Raw genomic sequence first — 20,032 nt, forward strand, 5'->3', positions numbered from 1 at the left:
TAATTCGAATGATCTGTAAAAACGGTCGTCTGCCGTTCTATTTGCAGCCTTTTCTACTTTTGGCGCTTTTGGTGCCAAAGGGTCCAGTGGAGCCGACGGCGTGTCGTTCCGGCTAGCACTTCCGCTTTGTACCAATAATGGCGAACAAACAGGCCAGGCTCATCGCGATCCCTCAAGGCCCGCTTCAGCTCTTGGATGCGGCAGAGTATAGAGTAACTGTCTGTTCTAGAGGAGCCATTGAAACTTCAAGTTCTCATTCAGGATTGAGTTTCAATTCGGTCTCGCCAACCAACACATGTGTGATCTTTAACACAAACCTCTTTTCGCAATATTTTAGCTGGCCGCAGGAGTCCAAATACGAGCGAGAGTCTCATCCTGAAGATTACGCAACGACAATAGACTGAAGTTCATGTCTTGGCCGTAGAATTCGACAGAAGGCTGATGACCATCTATGACAGCGTTGTCCTCCCCGGCGGCCTCCTTTTGGGTCGTTATACCTTTGTAGTGAAAATAGAATACTTTACCGAACAATAAAGTTCCATATGTAGGGACCGAGGCAGAAATTCTACTGGGGGGAGGTGCAATATTATCACCATCGGCTCACATATCTGACAGGGTCAAAGTGCGCCATCGGCATCGTAGTGGGTACGCTCGTGCTCTTTTGATGGATCCCTTCCCCCCTCCCCTCTTTCTGACCATACGACAGTCATAGATCCCACTTGTTGCTCTAGTCTCCGGGCAAGGGTGGGACTGCTTGTGGGAAAGGAACGAGAAAGTCAGGGCGAGGAAAGGTTATGGCTCGGCCCATGGTGGACCAGGCTTCGGTTATCACATAGCGACCTCTGCAGTAATCTGCGCTAAACCATCCCGCTATGGGCAGCGGCGGCCACACCTGTTTCGGTAAAGCACGAAAAGAGGTGGTTGGTGGTCGTTTTGACTCGTCACAGAATTGCAAACAGAGAGACTACCGTAGTATCCAATTCAACCTGTCTTTACTCGCGTTTCTGTTTGCCTCTCTCTGAGTAAACGAGGAGGGACTAAAAGATAGAAGCGCATGACTGTGCCTACCCGAAACATGTCTCAACGGGTATCCGAGCAGGCTCGAAAGTTGTGACAAACGAATTATCGTGCGAGAGAACGAAGAATCATTCAAGGGAAGAAAGAAAAAAAGACGACAGAAGAGGGAAGAAGGATGATAGGTCGGCAAGTGCCTTGACTACCCACGCTCTTTCGCTCCACCAAATGGAGCGTCCTGCACGTACTATAAACCCACCTTTTAGTGGAGCCCTGTTCACCATGCACCCCCGTTCGACCCCTTGGCCTCGTTCTGCCCCCAGTCCTTTGGCTTGACCCTCACCCCACCCTCTTCCTCATGCAACTCATTTACGGCCAAGCAACGGAACAATAATGACGATCTACTCTTGAAGACTTTCCTTCCATGCAGGTCACCGTTTTGGTGTCTCGGCCAGCCCGGCTTCTTTTGGCTTCTCAACGGAGCTATGTTAGTTTGCGGCATCTGCTAAAAGATACGCCGACGCAATGTCCCCCTTCGCGGCAACATTGCAGCGCAGAGCACGCGCTCCTGGAGTCCACTAAGGGACTGTCATGGTTGTCGACTATTTAGACCTCAGACCTCCTGCGAGCTTCAGTGTCCTGTCCATGATGGCCATTTTGGTTGTTCCTCTATCCGTTCATTTCTTACACTCGTTTTGAGTTCGTTGGCGGCCATGTCTTCTTACGGTCAACTTTTCATATTACTCTGGTACGTCTTTATCTGCCTGCAATTGCCATGGGCATCTGTCACGGAATAGAGTGTATCTTTTACAGCGAAAAATTTACTTGTCGTCCGGTCACTGTGCCATATTATTTTTCTAATCAAGTCGTGGGGTTATTTTCCAGGTTGTATCGTTATGTGCGATTAATCGTCAATTGCATTTCCCATTGGACATTCAAGCCTATTCCCCTACCCAACGAGCCCACCTTGACGTCTCAGGATGTCACCATTATCATACCCACCATCGATGGAGATGGCGAAGAATTGCGCCAAACGATTCGCTCTTGTTTGCAAACCGAGCCATTCGAGATCATTCTCGTGACCATTGATGCAAATCTCAAGCGTGCAATGCAAATGGTCATGACCATGCCAACCTCCCGCATTCGCGTCCTCAGCGTCGCCCATGCAAATAAGCGGAGGCAGATGTGCCACGCAATCCCGGAAGTCACCACTAAGATCACTCTCTTCGCCGATGATGACGTGACGTGGCCACGCCAGATTCTGGAGTGGATTCTAGCTCCCTTTGAGCTGCCCGAGTACGGCGGCGTGGGAACGTGTCAGAGATTACGCCGGGCAGAAAGCCCAGACTGGTCTACGCGGATATGGAACTTTCTTGGAGCCATTTACCTCGAGCGAAGAAACTTTGACATCTCAGCGACCACGCACCTGGATGGCGGTATCCCCTGTTTGTCTGGTAGAACAGTTGCTTATCGGACCCACATTCTACAAGACCCTGCCTTCACCTACGGCTTCACTCACGAGTACTGGCTTCAAAAGTTCCAGTTGAATGCTGATGATGACAACTTCATCACTCGCTGGATGCTTTCTCATGGCTGGAAAACCATGGTTCAGTACTGTAAAGATGCTGAACTCCGGACCACCCTGGAGGACAATCCTCGGTTTCTGAAGCAATGTTTACGCTGGTCTCGCAGTAACTGGAGAAGCAATCTTAAAAGCATGTTTTACGAGGGCTATGTTTGGACGTGAGTTTACCCTGGCCGATATCCGGAAACCACTCTTGTCCGTAGCTAACACGGGATGGAAACAGCAAACAGCCGTGGAGCACCTATGCTATTCACCTCCCGACTCTCACCGCCTGCGCCATCGTGTGGGACCCAATGCTCATTTATCTTTGCTACCGAGCCACGGAAGGCTGGTCCAACAGAACACAGTTCCTCGCAATAGGCACCCTACTCGCCTGGATGTTTCTGAGTAAATCCATCAAGCTGATCGGACATTTTGTTCGCTATCCAGAGGATATTGTACTTCTCCCTGTTTCGATGCTTTTTGGGTATTTTCATTCGTTTATCAAGCTTTATGCGTTTTTAACGTTGAATGTGGTGAGTGATGAGACTAGCAGACACCACGAGAAAAATACTGATAATTTTATGTAGACTACATGGGGTAGTCGAGAAGGAGCTGATACAGACGATGCCTACCGTATGATACGGTTGAACCAAGCGGAACTCGAAAAGCAATTGATATACAATTCCTGAACTTTGCATATTTTTCTTTCGGCATACCTAAAACTGTCGACACTTGCATGCGGCCGCAAACGGGGAAAAGTTCTTGAGCTTCTGTTGCGGCATTTTTCATGACCTCAGAAAAAAGTTCTTTAATGCCGGCCTATGGCGCTACGAATACTTGGTGTTTTGCGGATTTCCAAAACTCGTTTTTGCTCGATAAAGAAGAACTCATAATGTAATGTTACGACAGCGATGGCGAAGGAAAGCCCTCCGTCCATGGGGACTGGGCAGGGTTTACTTGGTTGCGCCGTCATTACGGTTTGGGAAGAGGGGGGATCGGTGCGTTTGGGAGGAAATGGGAAGGATATGATGACAATCCTCTTGCGTAGTATCTTTGGACAAGGTTGTTTCTGGTTGTAGGCTTCTGGCCGAAGCCTGGTAGCGTCTCACTCAGTGTAAATAGGAAGCTAGGGCGGGACATTAGCAACCCGACAAAATGACGAGTAATGTGCAGCATAAGCAGGGGTCAATTGCTCTCATATTTTGGATGCTCTTTATTTTTGTTCTTTTCCCGCTGGCAAAGATTCATGAGGTGATGCCGCAGAGCTCTTGCGCCACACGAGCAGAAATAGGCAGTACTAGGCCCCTTGAGCCGTTCTCGTGCGACATCGCTTACTTGACCACGCGCGCACCTTGCTTTTACACTGTCCAAGCGTTCGACGACACCAGATTTGAGGCCAGTGCGCCATTGTATACAAAGAATTTGTGCGCAATGAAAACTAGCTAAGGTAGGTACCAACTTTTGATTCGGATGATCATGGAAGGATTTCTTTACAAACATACTGTGCTATTATTATTATTATTATTTTGACCTTGACTGAATACCGAGTGAATGGATCGGGGAGATTTCAGCCTCGTGTGCCCTCGCCAATGGAACCTGCCGATTTCTTTGTTATGATGCCCGTGTTCACGGGCTAAACTATAGTACAGACATGACAGCTGAAATGGATTGTGGCTTGCGTGGCTTCCCCTCCCGCCCATCACTATCCCACCAATCACAAACCAAGTCATTTGCTACTACACTTTCTGGAATATCACTTTATGCAGCATGGTAAATATGAGATGAGACTTGCATGTTACAGCTAGTGGCATTTGTCATCACTGATGGTGGAACTTTCGTCTACGAATGTCAAATGATTGAGCTGAGTGAGAAAAGTACATCATCACGATTGCATTATAGTGCGCTTGGTACACTAACTTGGCTTACAGTTTCTTTTCAAATGTTGCAAAAGCTTCGGCCTGTTTCTGACGCGCCTCAAAGCTCACAGTCACTCGAGACTGACAACATGATCTCGTACGGAAACAGATCCTCCAAGGGCTTGCGACAATTTTTCTTGTTCAAAAAATACTTTCGATGTGGATTCTAGTCTGGGAATCAACAATCGAATCAAAAGGCGCTTTCAGGTTATGGTGACACTCATTTCTATACCTGAGTTTCGCTCAACGAGGTAGCTGGTTCCCCGGATTTCCAGGCTGTCGGTTATAGACAAGCAAAGCAAGCGAGGAACCACCAAACTTCCCAGCTCGCGCAATGGCGTTTCATCTGATCTTCCAACTCCAATGACTGACATTTCCCACGCGGATCTGTGCTCTGCACTATTCGCCCAGCACGAGTGCAGTGTACGAATATCAATGTGGCTTCTCCGCATCGTGATATTACAATACACGCAGGTGCGACATGTCTGGTGGATGCATGTCACCACACCCTTAAAGCGGGTTGCTTTTGCCGTATTCAGGATCTTGTATACGCTACTCGTCCAGCTAATCATCCAAAGCATTGCTGCAAAATATCAACACGGTGCTCTAAATATCCGATGGCTTGATACAATATGCCGTTATTTTACATGTCAATATAAGATGCTTGGTCATGTTTCACAAGACCACGGGAGTGTCAGGTACACACATGTGCCTTGAAGGAAAGCGCATGGTCGTGCGCATGGTTTTCTACCTCTCCAGTCCAAATTTGAATGTCATACTGCATCAGATAGTTGCACTAATCCCTTAGCAAAGTATAATAGTATTATAACAACGCACGGTCGGTATTCATCCCGTATCTCTAGTCTGTGCGTATTGTCCGATTCGACCGACAAAATTCAGCTGTGCTTTGCAGTGTCCGGAAACTCCAAATGGTTCTCATCGACCGATCATCCTACAGCGCTAGAATACTCTGTAGACAGACTCCTGGAATTTCACATGCATGATCGTGCCGCACTGCTGCTGCTGGGAAGCACGTGTTATACCACAATTTGCATGCGGTCTGTGTCCGTTTTGGTGGCCAACAATATTCGATAGAGGTATTTAAAAAGAATTGAAGACAAAGAAAACGCCTATCTACTTTGAAATAATATTGTCTGCATCGGTCTCTAGGATAATATATTGTGATGCATATTGATTTCTCATCTTTATTTAATTGTTTCATCTGTTGACGGAAAAATTGTGAAAGTAATCATATGAAATACCATGACCATGTAATTAATCATATAACCCGAAGCTTGCAATCCTTTTTGCAACGCTCATTCAATTTGTCCTATGTGGGTTTGAAAATAAATTTACAAAAGTAGACATTCAAGTCTTCAAAGGAGAATCAATCCTACGCATCGGAGCTTGCTTCATTCAAGCGAGGGGAAGTTAGAAGCGAGCTCCGGTATTTGGCGGCAGCAGGTATAAGCGAGAAATGATGGCTGTGCTGACAAACGGACGTTATGGGAGCTCCAACACTTACTCCGTAGGGCTCAATTCGCCCATTGTTGTACGGCTTTGCTAATCGAATTATTACGTCTTTTGGCTCGTCCCTCTATACTCGCCTTCTTTTGGACGACATGTGAAATGTACTGAGATCCGCAATCTCAAGCTTTTCCAATACCCTGTATGGAAGCATTGCTTCCGCACATGCATATTACGAAATCCGTCCCATAATCGGCCTCTGTTTGGTACGATCATATTATCGCATACTCGCGGGATCGGATTTTGTCTTGTTCAAAATTCCAATTGCACAAGGTCGCCTTCGACATGCTCCGAACCAACTATCGCGAACGAAGCAGGAGTCCTGACGCTGAGAGACGGGCCCTGCAGGCCTGTGCTTCATGCCGCAAACAAAAACGTAAATGTGACAAGGGACTACCAGGCTGCGGTCTATGTCACCGCCTTGGCCGGGTCTGCGACTATTCAGATTCCCCTCCAGCTCCGACCGGCGACGACTTTCAATTTCTACTCCAGAAGATACAGGACTTGGAGAACCGCCTATCTGACTCCACGAGGGATACAACTCCTCATCCCGTTCCTCAACTTCCATATACTCCGCCGTCGCTAGCGGTCTCGGATCGAGCTTCAACTGGCGATTCCACCCGGAGCAGCGGCGAGGGTCGAAAAGCGTTCACACATGCTCCCCTTTTCTTTCTAGATGCATCTGTATTCAGCTACAGAGATTGTGGTATTCCAAAACCGTTGGTTACAGCTAACGCAGAGATACTGGATCTCCTGGGCGGTAGTGCGGAAACGCAAGCCGTCGCCGCAACTTATTTTGCTACGGTCCACAAATGGTTTCCATTCGTCTCCAAGATTCGTTTCCATTGCCGTCTGTCCGAGCCACTTTCGGCTACGGAAATGGACCATGCATTGTTATGCCTGTGTATGAAGTTGATTGTACAGATACCCGACAGCTCCGATGGCCCCGACCATGTGCTCTACGAGACGGCCAAAAGACTGTGTCACTCTATGGAGTCAACTTGTTTGCCATCATTACAATTTCTTCAGGCTCTCCTTCTGCTGGCCTTATACGAGATTGGACATGCCATTTATCCTGCAGCATATTTGTCCGTCGGTCATTGTGCCCGCCTTGGACAGGCCATGGGTCTTCATCGCAAGGATGCCGCTCGGATGCTGCCAAAGCCGAAAGCTTGGACAGAGATGGAAGAAAGGCGTCGTGTTTGGTGGGCGGCCATTATTCTCGATAGGTGCGATTTCTCCTCTGATTATGGATGATAATATAACGTTCTTACCATGATTATGCAGATATGTGAGCATCGGCAACCATGGTCCGCCGCTGGCAACCGAAGATCCGAACAAGGATGACTATCTCCCGGTAGATGATATTTCATTTGATCTCGGCGTAAGATGATCCCTACCGCTGTAAAAAGAAGTTTTTTTGTTTTGCTGAATTTTGTCCACAGGAGATGAGTGCCAATGAGACTTTGTATGTCTCGTCGTCTACGAGTATTCGTGCTTCCCCCTTTGCGAGAACTTGCCAAGCAGCGCATCTTATGGGCCGCGTTGTAAGGCATATGAATGACCGCAATATGGAGCCAAGTTTCCGTTATGCCGAAGCCAACCAGCTGGAGAGAACGCTGAGAGCATTTTCTAGTCTACTTCTGGTTGAGCAGGATCCGACGTCGTTTGCGCCTTTGGGGATCTGCTATAGCACGCTTTTGACTCTCTGTGATACCTACTCTTGTGCGGAAATGGGAGATCCGGAGGGAACGGCGGGCAAGCTTCATATGCAGGAGATTGCCATTAGCGGTCTTCGAGCCACTTCACAAGGCGTCTTGGGACTGTCACAGTGTCTAAAGGCCTGCATACGGGCAAATGGGTCTATGTCAGTTACTCCTTTTCTTGCAGATTGTCTTTATCAAGGCGCAGCGAATTATGCGTGGTATGCCGGTGAATCCGGCTCTACGGAATACACGGAACCACGTAACCAGATACGAGAGGCGCTTGTCATGCTAGACAAAAGATGGAAATTAGGAGGTGTGTATTTGTGAATCCCTGCGCATGTATCTTCCTTTTTGCGCCAATGAAACTAATCTGATAGCAGGAGAATATGTCAAAATCTTGTATAACTTCTGGGAGCAATGATTGAACAAAAAAGTATCATCAGCAGCTATTTCTCGTCTGATTGCAATATTCCGCGACAATTGAATGCTTCGTTCAAACCGTTACGAACCCTCGGTAATCATTCTCAGCCACCTCGGAGATTCGTTGGTTATACTGCCGCAAGCCGCCAATATAATTCAACACCTCCCGAGGTTTGCCGGGCACATTAGCGCCCATATACCAGGAGCTCGTCCCTGGGAAGAGTGAGGCATCATTGAGCTCAGTGGCATGCTTTCGCCACGCATCTTCGGCTTCGTGCAGCGTGTCAATCTTTTGGAGATTCTTTGCGCGCAGATACTTGAGGCAGTCGATGACCCAGTCGCCTTGAAGCTCGGCACACGTCGGTCCGTTGCAAAAGGCGGTTGGGGCTTGTGGGCCGTATGGAAAGAACATGTTGGGAAAGTCGGCTGTTGTCATTCCCAAATACGTCCAGGTTCCATGTTTCCATTTAGCCTCCAACTTGGCACCATGAACACCTTCAATGTCAATGTTGAGAAGGCTGCCAGTGACAGAGTCGAAACCGGTAGCCAAGACTAAGAGGTCGAGCTCATGCGTCACGCCATCGGCGGTTTTCACGCCGAGCGGAGTAATCTCATCGATTGGGTTCTCTCTCAGATTGATCAAATCCACATTGGGCTGGTTATAGACTTCATAGTAAGTCTGCTCCAGACTGGGACGTTTGGTGCCAAATGCATGTGGAGCCTTCATTGGCGCCAGGAGCTCCTTCTTGACTGGATCATTGATTCTCGCGCGCACCTTTTCGCGCCAAAATTTGTATGCTTCTTCATTCGCGGCTTGGTCCCAGAGCATGTCATTAAAAGTCCCCAGCCAGAAGCGGAAACCTCCAGCCTGCCAGAGACTTTCATAGTGAGCTAAACGCTCCTCGGGCGACACTTCAAATGTTTTCTTGTCCGAGTTATCAAAGTGATAACCGGCGAATGTGTTTGTGCGCATGCGGAAGATTTCTGGATAATCCGACTTGTCATTGACTTTGTCGAGCTTCTCCTGCTGCATGGCGACGGCCAGGTTCGGCGTGCGCTGGAACACGGTCAGATGCTTGACCTTTGGTCCAACTGTCTGAATGACCTGGACTCCGCTGGCGCCTGTGCCAATGACGCCCACGCGCTTTCCTTCATACACGACACCTTCCTCGGGCCAATCTCCCGTATGGTGGCACTCGCCCAAGAATGTGTCGAGCCCTTTGATATAAGGAGTGTATCGTTTGGCCGCAAAGCCAACTGTCAGAATGAGGAACCGTGTCCGCACATGGGATCCGTCTGAGGCCCAGACATCCCACTGGTTCTTATCATTATCCCATACAGCTTTGGTCACCTTGGCGTTGAACCGAATATCCTTTTTCAGGTCCAGCTTTTTCTCGACGTAGTCAAAATATGCCCTGAGTTCTTGCCATCCCGGGAACTTCTCCGTCCAGTTCCATCCCCGCCACAGCTCCTCGAGGGAGTATTCGTACAGCGGCACGTCACTGTCCACTCGCGCGCCCGGGTACCGATTAAAGTACCAGATGCCGCCGAGATTATGGCCAGACTCAAATGCTTTGACCTTGAACCCGGCCTTGCGGAGATTATATAGTTGCCATAGACCAGAGAATCCTGCGCCGACAACAAGCGCATCGAGATCTTCCAGTTCGTGCACCTCGCCCGTTGGAGGGGGAGGCGATCTGTGTCCGTTGGTCTCGCTATGTCCGTTCTGCATGATGACTGTTCTGTTCTGTTCTTATATTTATGCAGATCTTTGCGAGGACTGGAAACGTCGATGCCTGCTTTGGATCGCTGAACCTTCTGCCAGAGTATTTGCTCAAAAGCTCCTGGGACCGCTTCATATTCTCTTCTCAGGCTTTTATACCCATTTGTAAATCCTGGCTGCTTATCCCGTTTCGCACAGCAGTTTTATTTCCCTTTTGCAACACCCCATTTTCATCGCCCTATTGCTGTCACCAGATGCCCTGAAGCGGGGTGTCGGGATGTGCATAATGGGATGTGTACAAGTCCAACAACTTACTCTGGGTATTCTCCTTCTTGTGCATAAAACCTTACTCGACTCCATCTCTGGTAGCGCTCCCTTCACGTAATTGGGGTTAGATACTATTTACTATTGACTGTTCAATGGGACACGTGAAAGCAATTTTCACCCTGTTGATGCGTAGTCTCGCAGTATGTTTTTATATATGACTTGTAGCGTTTGAGAGTCGAGGTTTCCAGTCTGCAAGGCTTGCAGTGCTTGCACACCCCCGGTTGTTAAGCCCTACTGGTGAACACGCGAAGAAAATAAGCATGTCAACCAGATGCAAGATACAAAGTTCAAGTCAATGTCAGCCGGAGCATTTTGTCTCCGACTTGCGTACATGTTCCATTGCCATTATTGCGTTGTTACGTTGTTCCAGTCGTTGTTAGGTTGTTACGTTGTTACACTGTTGCATTATTACGTTGTTAGGTTGTTATCGGAGTACAGTATAACGAACATGCACTTCTAGCGCTGAGATGCAATATGGCCGATGCTATCTGCCGTATGTCCCCCTTTCCTCGAACTGTCATGTATTATGTATGTCTTCCTCGCGTGTAATCCGCGGACCTTTTCTTGTCTTTTTTTCTATATATTCTTTTTATTTTTCTTTTCTTTTCTTTTATTGTTTTTTTTTTTTTTTTCTTTTTCTTCCCATCTTTGTTTTTATTTGTTTTCTCTTATCTTATCTTCCGCCGAGTCCAAAAGATCCACCAATCTCATAACCAAACAATTTGATTGCTTAACATTTTTAACACTGCATTCATTTGTATCTGTTCGTTAGATTAACCATTGACCATTAATCATCATCATCCTCTTCCCCCCCCTCTTCCTCCCCCTCCCTACTCACCGTGGTCATCATCGTGGCCATCGTAGTCATCATCGCATATGAATTCCTCCGACATGTCGCAGCAGGAGCACTAGTGAGTAGTGGCTGGAGATAAACCCCGACACCCCGGCGTTAACTGCGGGACCAGCGTTTCAATAAAAGTTCTCCCCGGACTTAACGTATTTAGTCTCCGGGATTTCCTTTAATTGAACGTTACCTACGGTATTTAGCCACAAGTTGCATAACCCCTCCGCCCCCCGAGATCCCGGAATCCCGGAATCCCGGTATTTTGGATGATAGTTGTAGTCATACTCGCGGTTGCTGTTGTATTTGCAGTTATAGGTATACTAACTTGGTGGATCCTGGAGACAGGAGGAGGAGGCCGAGGCTGAAGCAGAGGACGTTGCCGTTTGCATGGGCATTACCCGTCTGGGGGCGGGAAAGGAGACGGCACCGGACGGAAAGTGGTGGGGACGGGAATGGGGACGGGAATGGGGACGGGAATGGGGACGGGAATGGGGACAGGGACGGGGACAGGGACGGGATGGGGTAGGTTATACGTTATACGTTATACGTTACAAGGGGATCATCAGACGGGAGACGAGAGACAGGAGGCGGAATACAGGAGGTGGGAGATAGGAATAATATAACGACGGGAAAGGCGCCGCAAAAAAAAAAAAGAAAGAAAGAAAAAAAACAACCAACATCCACCATTAGATACCATTATACCAGCGAAACATTAGCAATAGGAAATCGAACACGGAACACGGAACACCAATATCTGTTATATACCGTACACAGCTTTCTTGGTCCGCACGGGGACCCTAAGACGGGATAACGTTAAGGGATATGGGGTAATGGATAACTAAGACATACCCTAGTTACGTGGTAAAAAGATAAGACTTTAAGGATGGGATAAGTTACTAGATACATGATACAGGATAATGGAATACGGGATACGGGGTATACGGATATAACGATATAAGGACCATGGCTATACAAACGGCACCTAGGTAATGCAAGAATGATCCCGGACAGAGCCAAAGTCGCATGAAGAAACGGATTAAAAAATACGGTAGAAGTAATAACGTACAGGGTAAAAACAGAAGCAAAACACGGGGTATAACTAGCGAGTAGGGCTGTAGAGGCTTACTCTGGTCCAGGTCGGGAGGGAAATCTCACGGCAACAGTACAATAGTACGAGACTGCAACAGTACGACTTACAACTTACAGCGTATAAAGCGCAGGAATACAAAGACGTGCACGAAATTACATACCCTATAGGTAGTTAACGGACGGCTGTTTAAGCAATTAGACGTGTGTTTATGAAACGGCTACTTGTAGAACAAGATCTCTCGGTTGGGATTGTATTGTTTTATAGGATGGACTATTAGACTAATAGACTAATAGACAATAGACAATGGACGAGGTGCTGAAGATGCAGAGGATGAAGTGTCCATGAATCAGATAGTATAAGACCGCAAGAAAAGAAATGGAAATATAGATTTAGAAAAGAGAAAAAAATGGAATAAAAAAGGAAAAGGAAAAAGGACAGAAAGGAAGAACAGATGGGGTTAAGCAGTGTATTGCTTCTGCAGTAACTTTGCAATGGTCTGCAGTTGAATATTACTCGTGCCTTCATAGATGGCCCCAATCTTGCTATCGCGGAACATCTTCTCGGCAATCCCCTCGCGGACAAAGCCCATGCCGCCCATCCACTCAATCGCAGAGCCGCTCACGCGTCCGGCAACTTGGGACGCATACAGCTTGGCCATGGCGGCATCCATGACAAAGTCCTGTCCGGCTTCCTTCTTCCGCGCCGCGTTGTACACTAATGCTCGCGCTGCAGTGATCTCGGTGTATGCCTGCGCAATCTGATGCTGCATGCCTTGAAACGTTCCGACCAGCTGGCCGAATTGCTGTCGGTCGTTCCATACGTATCTAGACGTTCTCTGTCAGTCTCATGTTTCTTGTGTTCTAAGCACCAAACGGGACAATCCCTTACCGAGCAGCATTCTCCCAGGCGCCGAGAGCAAGGCCAGTCATTTGCGCGGCAATGCCGATCCGGCCTTCATTCAATATGCCAATTGCGTACTTGTATCCTTGGCCTTCCTCGCCCAGGAGATTTCCTCTTGGAATTTCGACGTCGTCAAAGTTCAAGACGCAAGTGCTACTTGCGCGAATCCCCAGTTTCTGTTCCTTTTTCGCAATGGAAAACCCCTTTGTGTCTTTGTCCACAATAAATGCTGAGATGCCTCTGTAGCCTTTGCTTGGATCTAGATTTGCAAACACAATAAAAAGTCCTGCCTCCATGGCATTAGTGATCCACATTTTGGAGCCGTTTATGCGGTATCCGTCCGCAGTCTTTTCCGCTTTGGTCCGCAATGCAAACGCGTCAGAGCCCGAGGATGGCTCGGAAAGACAAAATGATCCTGGAAGAAAATGAGCCGTTGTTTCATATTTCTTGTGTTGGGATAGTATACTTACCAACAGTCTCGGTGGCCAACTTCGGTAGCCACTTTTCTCTCGATTCTACTGTCCCGTACTTTAATATCATGGTGTTGACGAGCGTATTGTGCACATCCACCAGCACGCTGACGCTGGGATCCACTCGCGCCAGCTCTTCAATTCCCACGATTGCGGCGGTAAAGTTCATGCCGGCGCCGCCGTACTCTTCGGGTATCTCAATACCCATGAGTCCCTGCTCGAACAGCTGATCCACCAACCCAGGATCCATGGCTTCGGCTTCGTCCATTTCCCGGACTTTGGGTAAAATGACCTCTTGTGAGAATTTAGAGACCGAATCTGCCATCATATGCTCTGTCTCCGAAAAATGGGAAATGGGTGTCGGCGCAAGAGAGGTCAGGTCGATCACTTCTTGTCTGCGAAAAACTGTACATGACAGCAGGCGAGAACTATATTCCATAAGCACATTATTTGAGAATCAGGTTTGAATGTGCTCACTTGTGGCATATTCTGGGTATGGCGACACGGCGCTGCGTTCGTGGAGGAAGGGTTCGGACCAAAGGGCGCAACGATCGCGCGAACGAAGCCATCTTGCAACTTGTTCCAGCCACAAAATGGTAGTTTGGGAAATGATTATACAGTTAATACTCAATTAGTATCAAGTAACAGAATATGTCTAAAATCTGGAGCAGAAATCTATAACTGAGAGAGGAGCTGACAATAACAGTACGGAAAACTGGAGTAATGCGGAGAGCCCTCGGGCCGCGGCTTACCCCGGCTTTTAGCGGCGGTTACTCCGATATGCGTGAGAAGATGGAGATCAACTTCAGGGTCCACGCATGATCAATTCATCTCCTACACTGCCAGCGATCCAACCAAAGCGAAATTTGAAAAACTAAAATCTTGATTGAGCAGAATCTATCTTCAGCCTTTCTATCTGCAATCGGCGCAATCTGAAAACCAGTCTTAACCTCAGCCCTGGATTACTGTGTACTCCATGTCCGGCATGTGAAAACAGAGCTTGCACGTGATACGATATTCCAACTTGACCAGATAACGTCATTTTAGATTTATAAAAGTAAATTAAGAGATTTCCAATGAAGATATATCAGATTCCGGTCGAAATTGCTATTCAATTGATTCCTTACGCAATTGCCCATCTAATAGTATGCATGTGGCGGAATGAATCTGTGGCGGTGCAAAGTAACGTCATCTTGTTTAGAGTGTGGCGCAGTCAGTGGTTCTTCAGGGTCTAGACGATGGGGGAGACATGACGTTGATAGGCTGAGACCAAATTACTGTGGGATGTTGGTTTCTTGGCTGGAGGGGTTGAGCGCCAAAATCTCCATTCTTTTGACTACTTGACAAAATCATTTCCTGAATAGTCAAAGAGGATAAAGCTCAGATATATATTCTTTAATCCTGTATCTACCTGCGACGCTATTTTTCTTGTTCTTCTCGTCACTCGCATTCTCTTCGACAACAAGCTTCCCACTCGCAACACCCCCCCCACCATGGCTGGTCACAACGATCCTCGACTGCTTTATTCAATTCCGAACATCAAAGCCTACCATATTCAGGATGGCGATGAGAGCTCCTTGACTCCTTCCGGTCCTCAGACACTCTCTCTTTTGATGGTCCCTACTTCTTCTCCGTTTGCCGACCCCTCCACGAGCCAGCAAAAGGAAGCGCCCGAACAGGACTTCTACTTGCACCTCCACCTCCCTCCAGAACTCGATCTGCCATTACCTGCCACCACCCAGATATATCATCAACCTCCCAGCAGCTACCTCTTGCCCCGCTGGGACCTCGGTGCTGAAAGTGGTGCTTTCACTCGCATAGAGTTTCCGAGCATCGGACCCGGGAAAAATCAGGTAACGCAGGACGATATCGACACCTTTGAAACTATCTTGGCGCAATGTACCGCTTTCCTAGAACGTTCAGGGGCGCTGCCGCAGGGCGAGCCTTTGCCAGCGTACAATCCAGCCGACTACGCGCCCGGAGAAGGTTATGCGGGCAGCCACACCTACGAGGGCCACGCTGGTCAAATTGTTTTGATAGACGAAGAAAATGGAAGCGTGGTCGGGGAATTGAGTGACGGGTTCAAAGTTGTCGAAGATCCGAACCTCAAAGTCGGTTCAAAGAGTATGCCAAACCACCCATGTTCCAATAATGATCAAAGATACTCACAATGTTGCAGATCCTGTGGAAATTCAACTGCCGGCCGAAGGCAACGAGATTGATGTTCGCCCCGTCTCTGAAGAATACCTAAAATTGGCACGACACCCGGCTTACAAAGACTCCCTGATCGTATCAAACGCCGCCACCGCATCTCGCCTTATCGTCACAGGCTCCAGTTATCTTTCTGGGATTCTCACCTCTGGGGCAGAATCATTTACCAAAAAGGTGAAATCTAACCCTCAGCCAATGACCTTTACTCCCACTACGCATGCGCGGGTTAGAAAGCTACACAACTTCTCGCAAGGCGCGGCCGGCCTCTCTGCAAAGACTATCGGTCAAATTGGCAAGTACGCGCAGAACTTTGGTGCTTCGATGGCACGAAAGGGCGAAAAAGAGGCCAAGGATACCAAACCTGGTATGCTGAACAAATCCATGATTGCATTCTCGACTATCATGGACGGCGTGGACCAGGCTGGTCGCCAACTATTAGCATCTAGCTCTTCTGCTGCGACGACCGTGGTCGGCCATCGCTATGGCGAAGACGCACGTTCACTGGCAGCAGACATCGCGGGTGGAGCAAAGAATGTCGGTTTAGTATATATTGATGCCGCGGGTGTCTCGCGCCGTGCCGTAATCAAGTCGGTTGCCAAGGGAATGGTTGTGGGCAAAGTCCGCGGTGGCGGTGAGCTTATCGTGGGTGGCGGAGATGGCGGGGTCATTCCCGCCGCTGATCAGAAACGGGCTATTGAAAGCGCTAGCAATCAGGCTCCCCCTGGATCAAAGACTGGCTAATGAATGGAGGATCCTGGCTCTTCTATTTTCTTCTCCAGTATGGGCGAGTATGACAAGTCCTCTGGTGGGACAGAAATCGCAAATGAAGCAACGAAAAGGCTCAGCTCAACTCTCTTGCGAGAATCCTCCTCTACGGGTAGATCTGGTTCTTGTTGCATTGCACAAGCGCGGGCGTTTGAATGGTAATGACATTGATGATGATGGACGATTATGCACACTGGTAATTCTGTTGCTCATATATAGCCGCATGACGGGTCCTCGTTTTCTGTCCTATTTCTATTTTTATCCAGTTGATGATTATGACGATGATACTAGGTGTGTATGCAAATAGCCAGGCTCTAGTATAATTTCAAGCTATTTGATCGCCCCTTTTTTTTCTCGTTCAAATGCGTGACTCGTAAATGTTTGTGAGAATGTCCTTGCATCCTTCCTTTCTCTGTTCCTCCATGTCGCCTATATATCTTTGAAATACGTGATGATGATGATGATGATGTCCTGTAGCACCCTAAATCGTAACTTTAAATCCCATGCACTTTTTGCAATGCTATCATATAAGAAACGTCCAAAAACTAGGATAAACAAATTCGTCCTCGAAAATCCTCCGAACTTGCTCGAGCACAAACTTTTCGACTTTACCCACGTTTTTCAGAACTTGCTTGCCATTATCCCGCTGTCCGATTTCGCTCTCGACTTTAATATCCTGGAGCAAGCTGCCGAGGGGATGTTTGAGATTTGGGTTTGAACCTGGCATGTTGCCTGCATAGCCTGGGGCAGGGGCATCGGCAGGGGCATCCTCATCTGCGCCCAAAAGCGTAGCTGCGTCCTCCGGGGATAAGAAGCAAAAATGAGCACGCCGACGAATCTGCGCGACGACAGCAACGCCATCGAATGAGAGGCCAGTAATATTGAGCGTGAGGGGGATCCCGACAAAGCTGGGCATGGGATAGTCGAGCAGGATCTCAGTGGTCAGTGATAATTTGACGTCACCTGCGTATTTTATGCGCGAGACGATCTGCACGTCTTCGGGCTGAGGCTCGCGAATGGCAGTTGGACGGAAATGGTGTGAGTTGTTGAAGTGTTCGGAGGACGGGGATGGAGAAGAACGTGAGGGCGAATGGGAGGAGCGCGTCGGTGGAGAATGGGGTGATTTGGAATCTTCGCCCTTCGTCGAGAGCGAGAATTGCGGTTTTGGTCTTCGGGGGAGCTGGGCTGGTTTTCCCTCTTCGGGACCAGGACTGTGGTGGTCATGTGTATCATGACCTTGTGGGATGGGTGTGTTATCAGTGACTGTTGAGGGAGGAGAAGGAGCAGAGTTTGTTGTTGAAATCGAGGAATGATGACGGTGGTTTGGATTCGACGAGCGTTGATTGTCGGGTGAATAAGCTGGTGATCTTCCTCGATCTTGCAGCGTTTGCTGTCCGTTGGGAAGATGACTAGCACTGGACCAACCGGTGGGATACTGTGCGCCGGCCACGGCGGCAAGAGGAGTTTGTGAGCCCGACAAGCTTGCACCGAGCGGGAGGTGGAAGTAACTGAGGTTGGATGTGCCTCCTGGGATACCGGGCGTGTTCGAACGAGAAAGCAAATGTTGGTCGGGAATGCTCAGACCGATCCCATGTCCAGGACCAAAGTTCCGCAAGCCGGGAATCGATGCAGTGGTCCCAGATAGGCCGGCTCGATGGATGTCATTCGTAGACAATGAAGGTCGGTCATTTACCATTGGAGGTTGCGGAGAACCTTCGCCTCCGCTCATGTATCCGGCACCGTCGGATCGCGCCCAGCGCTCTACGCGACGCCGTTCCCTTTGCCGCTGCCTCTGTTTTAATACTTTTGTTGGCGAAAGGTGTCTCTGCCCTGTTTCGGCACGAGATCTGTCGTTGAGATCACGACCTTGCCTATTTCTGGAAGTTGAGGCTGCGGGCCCGACAGGCTCGGATTCGGTGTCGAATTTCTCGTTCTCGCCATCGCCTGCCTCTATTTTACTACCCTCTCCTTCACTATCCTCCTCTTCTTCTCCTTCCTCATCAGTATCATCGTCGTCATCGTCGACCTCGTAAAAGTCGGGCAATGGGTCGCAAATGTCCTTGAGGACAATCTCTGGCGCGACGCTGCCGAAATCAAAGGAATTGACCTTGACAGAACGGATCGAGCGCGGAAGTTTTACTTGCTGGAATTTGCTGTCAATGAAAGAGCGAATACGTTCGGCAAGAGCTAGACCATCCAGACCACTGGTCAGCGCTGTCCAATTGATGTCGATCGACATTGCATTAGGACTGCTTGGGGCAACTTGCTCCTTCAAAATGTCCCAGCGCAGGGTATGATGTCTATCGGTCCAAGGCGGTAACTTATCCGGAAGCTGCTCACCGCCTTCCATTTACGTAAGCAGGCAACGACATTGAGTGAAGGTAAGTATGACCAGCTGCTTCTAAGTTACTTCATAGTTAATTGTTCCATAATGCTTTCCTATGTGTATTCATGAATTATTCTCCCTGTTCATTAACTGCCTACCTAGTTAATAAAAGTCAAGTACCGTGGCGAAACACAGGCAGATCTGTCTATATAATACGCAATGCTAATACCTTAACTCTTTCCTCATTCAACGGCAAAACACACGCTGCTTTGTATATATATTCAGCATTGCTTGCAATACCTCGTACGATTTCAGAAAAACATCACCAGAATGCAGCTGAATCAAGAAACTCTTCGAAAATACGAAGGATTTACATCCTAACCTCACAAATCATAAATATCTCCCACGGGTCTCGGCACAAATACATCGAGTCCTGCCCCGTCATAATACGTCCCCAGACCAAAGAGAGCTTGGACTATTGCCACGTACCAGTTTGCCAATGGAGAGTGGCAGACAAACTACTTCAAAATATTATAACAATCTTTCAAAGGTTTGGTTGACGAGAGGGGCTCTGAAAGAACTTAACAGCAGAAGCCGTTCGAGTCGCCAAACATATAAAAAGTCAGTGACACGTAGTGCACTGCGCTTGCAGCGACAAGTTTTCGAAGCCAGAAAAGGTGCTCAAGACATTTTGTGTCGCTGCTCCACAGCGACGATGAAACAAATAAGACAATTCTCAAGACGGGGGGGCCAGACTTGACTGACCTCAGAGGCGTAAGTATACTTTGATTGCTTCACCCTTCCTGCTGAATCCCTGTTTCTGCACAGTGTTAGCGACTAAGATATGGTTTCCAGTTTGAGCTGCCGCAAATGCCGAGGAAGAAGTCAGGAATCAGCAAGTCAACCCCAAAATCATCCAGACCAACGGGGACGAGGACGACGACGGTATGCGACCAGAATTTCGCGCAACATATTGCCGATCATAGGATTTTCCAGGACAGGTTCAAAGACGGATTGGCCAAGCCTAAAAATATCGAAGAAATTCGGCAAAGGCTGGCAGTTCCTAGGGCATCACTGTCGCCCAGTAAGTTCACGGAAAACGACTTTGAAAGCTTTGCGTTTGCAGACGCAAACGCTTCCTAAGAGAGACAAGTGTGTGAAGTTGCCATCCCTTCAAGTTGCCATCCCTTCAAGTTGCCATCCCTTCAATCGATGGGAGGGTCGAT

At 48.3% G+C, this 20,032-nt stretch overlaps 7 protein-coding genes across 7 annotated transcripts; 4 read left to right on the plus strand and 3 right to left on the minus strand.

Annotated features, from left to right (window-relative positions):
• Positions 1 to 1,727: 1,727 nt before the first annotated feature.
• L228DRAFT_239022 (glycosyltransferase family 2 protein) lies at positions 1,728 to 3,270 on the plus strand (the record flags this gene model as incomplete). The annotated part of the gene is made up of 4 exons (XM_018331104.1): positions 1,728 to 1,762; positions 1,900 to 2,757; positions 2,823 to 3,114; positions 3,169 to 3,270. 4 exons carry the CDS (start codon positions 1,728 to 1,730, stop codon positions 3,268 to 3,270), a joined length of 1,287 nt encoding a protein of 428 aa, XP_018187549.1.
• Positions 3,271 to 3,736: 466 nt separating this feature from the next.
• L228DRAFT_239023 (hypothetical protein) lies at positions 3,737 to 4,667 on the plus strand (the record flags this gene model as incomplete). The annotated part of the gene is made up of 4 exons (XM_018331105.1): positions 3,737 to 3,980; positions 4,024 to 4,028; positions 4,383 to 4,455; positions 4,510 to 4,667. The coding sequence occupies 4 exons, from the start codon at positions 3,737 to 3,739 to the stop codon at positions 4,665 to 4,667; spliced, it is 480 nt and encodes a 159-aa protein (XP_018187550.1).
• A 1,642-nt stretch (positions 4,668 to 6,309) lies between these two features.
• Positions 6,310 to 8,151, plus strand: L228DRAFT_268500 (hypothetical protein; the record flags this gene model as incomplete). The annotated part of the gene is made up of 4 exons (XM_018335143.1): positions 6,310 to 7,253; positions 7,312 to 7,408; positions 7,470 to 8,043; positions 8,111 to 8,151. 4 exons carry the CDS (start codon positions 6,310 to 6,312, stop codon positions 8,149 to 8,151), a joined length of 1,656 nt encoding a protein of 551 aa, XP_018187551.1.
• A 72-nt stretch (positions 8,152 to 8,223) lies between these two features.
• L228DRAFT_211066 (FAD dependent oxidoreductase) lies at positions 8,224 to 9,882 on the minus strand (the record flags this gene model as incomplete). The annotated part of the gene is made up of 1 exon (XM_018329879.1): positions 8,224 to 9,882. One exon carries the CDS (start codon positions 9,880 to 9,882, stop codon positions 8,224 to 8,226), a length of 1,659 nt encoding a protein of 552 aa, XP_018187552.1.
• A 2,430-nt stretch (positions 9,883 to 12,312) lies between these two features.
• L228DRAFT_247608 (acyl-CoA dehydrogenase mitochondrial precursor) lies at positions 12,313 to 14,211 on the minus strand. Its single transcript, XM_018332680.1, has 4 exons — positions 13,982 to 14,211; positions 13,505 to 13,932; positions 13,023 to 13,449; positions 12,313 to 12,958 (listed from the first exon to the last, which is right to left on the minus strand). The coding sequence occupies exons 1-4, from the start codon at positions 14,071 to 14,073 to the stop codon at positions 12,592 to 12,594; spliced, it is 1,314 nt and encodes a 437-aa protein (XP_018187553.1). The 5' UTR covers positions 14,074 to 14,211; the 3' UTR covers positions 12,313 to 12,591.
• A 786-nt stretch (positions 14,212 to 14,997) lies between these two features.
• On the plus strand, positions 14,998 to 16,456 carry L228DRAFT_239027 (hypothetical protein; the record flags this gene model as incomplete). The annotated part of the gene is made up of 2 exons (XM_018331106.1): positions 14,998 to 15,628; positions 15,684 to 16,456. The coding sequence occupies 2 exons, from the start codon at positions 14,998 to 15,000 to the stop codon at positions 16,454 to 16,456; spliced, it is 1,404 nt and encodes a 467-aa protein (XP_018187554.1).
• Positions 16,457 to 16,844: 388 nt separating this feature from the next.
• L228DRAFT_247610 (hypothetical protein) lies at positions 16,845 to 18,733 on the minus strand. The gene has a single exon (XM_018332681.1). The coding sequence runs from the start codon at positions 18,717 to 18,719 to the stop codon at positions 17,004 to 17,006; it is 1,716 nt and encodes a 571-aa protein (XP_018187555.1). The 5' UTR covers positions 18,720 to 18,733; the 3' UTR covers positions 16,845 to 17,003.
• Between the last annotated feature and the right edge of the window lie 1,299 nt (positions 18,734 to 20,032).

Source organism: Xylona heveae, assembly GCF_001619985.1.
Source record: "Xylona heveae TC161 unplaced genomic scaffold L228scaffold_6, whole genome shotgun sequence".
In the NCBI taxonomy this organism is placed as follows: Eukaryota; Fungi; Ascomycota; class Xylonomycetes; order Xylonales; family Xylonaceae; genus Xylona; species Xylona heveae.

Coding starts and splice junctions, on each gene's coding strand:
- L228DRAFT_247608 (XM_018332680.1), bottom strand. CDS start 14,073: ATGGCTTCGTTCGCGCGATCGTTGCGCCCTTTGGTCCGAACCCTTCCT. Junction 13,933..13,981: donor ATACCCAGAATATGCCACAA/GTGAGCACATTC, acceptor TATGGAATATAG/TTCTCGCCTGCTGTCATGTA. Junction 12,959..13,022: donor GCCTGGGAGAATGCTGCTCG/GTAAGGGATTGT, acceptor GAGAACGTCTAG/ATACGTATGGAACGACCGAC.
- L228DRAFT_247610 (XM_018332681.1), bottom strand. CDS start 18,719: ATGTCGATCGACATCAATTGGACAGCGCTGACCAGTGGTCTGGATGGT.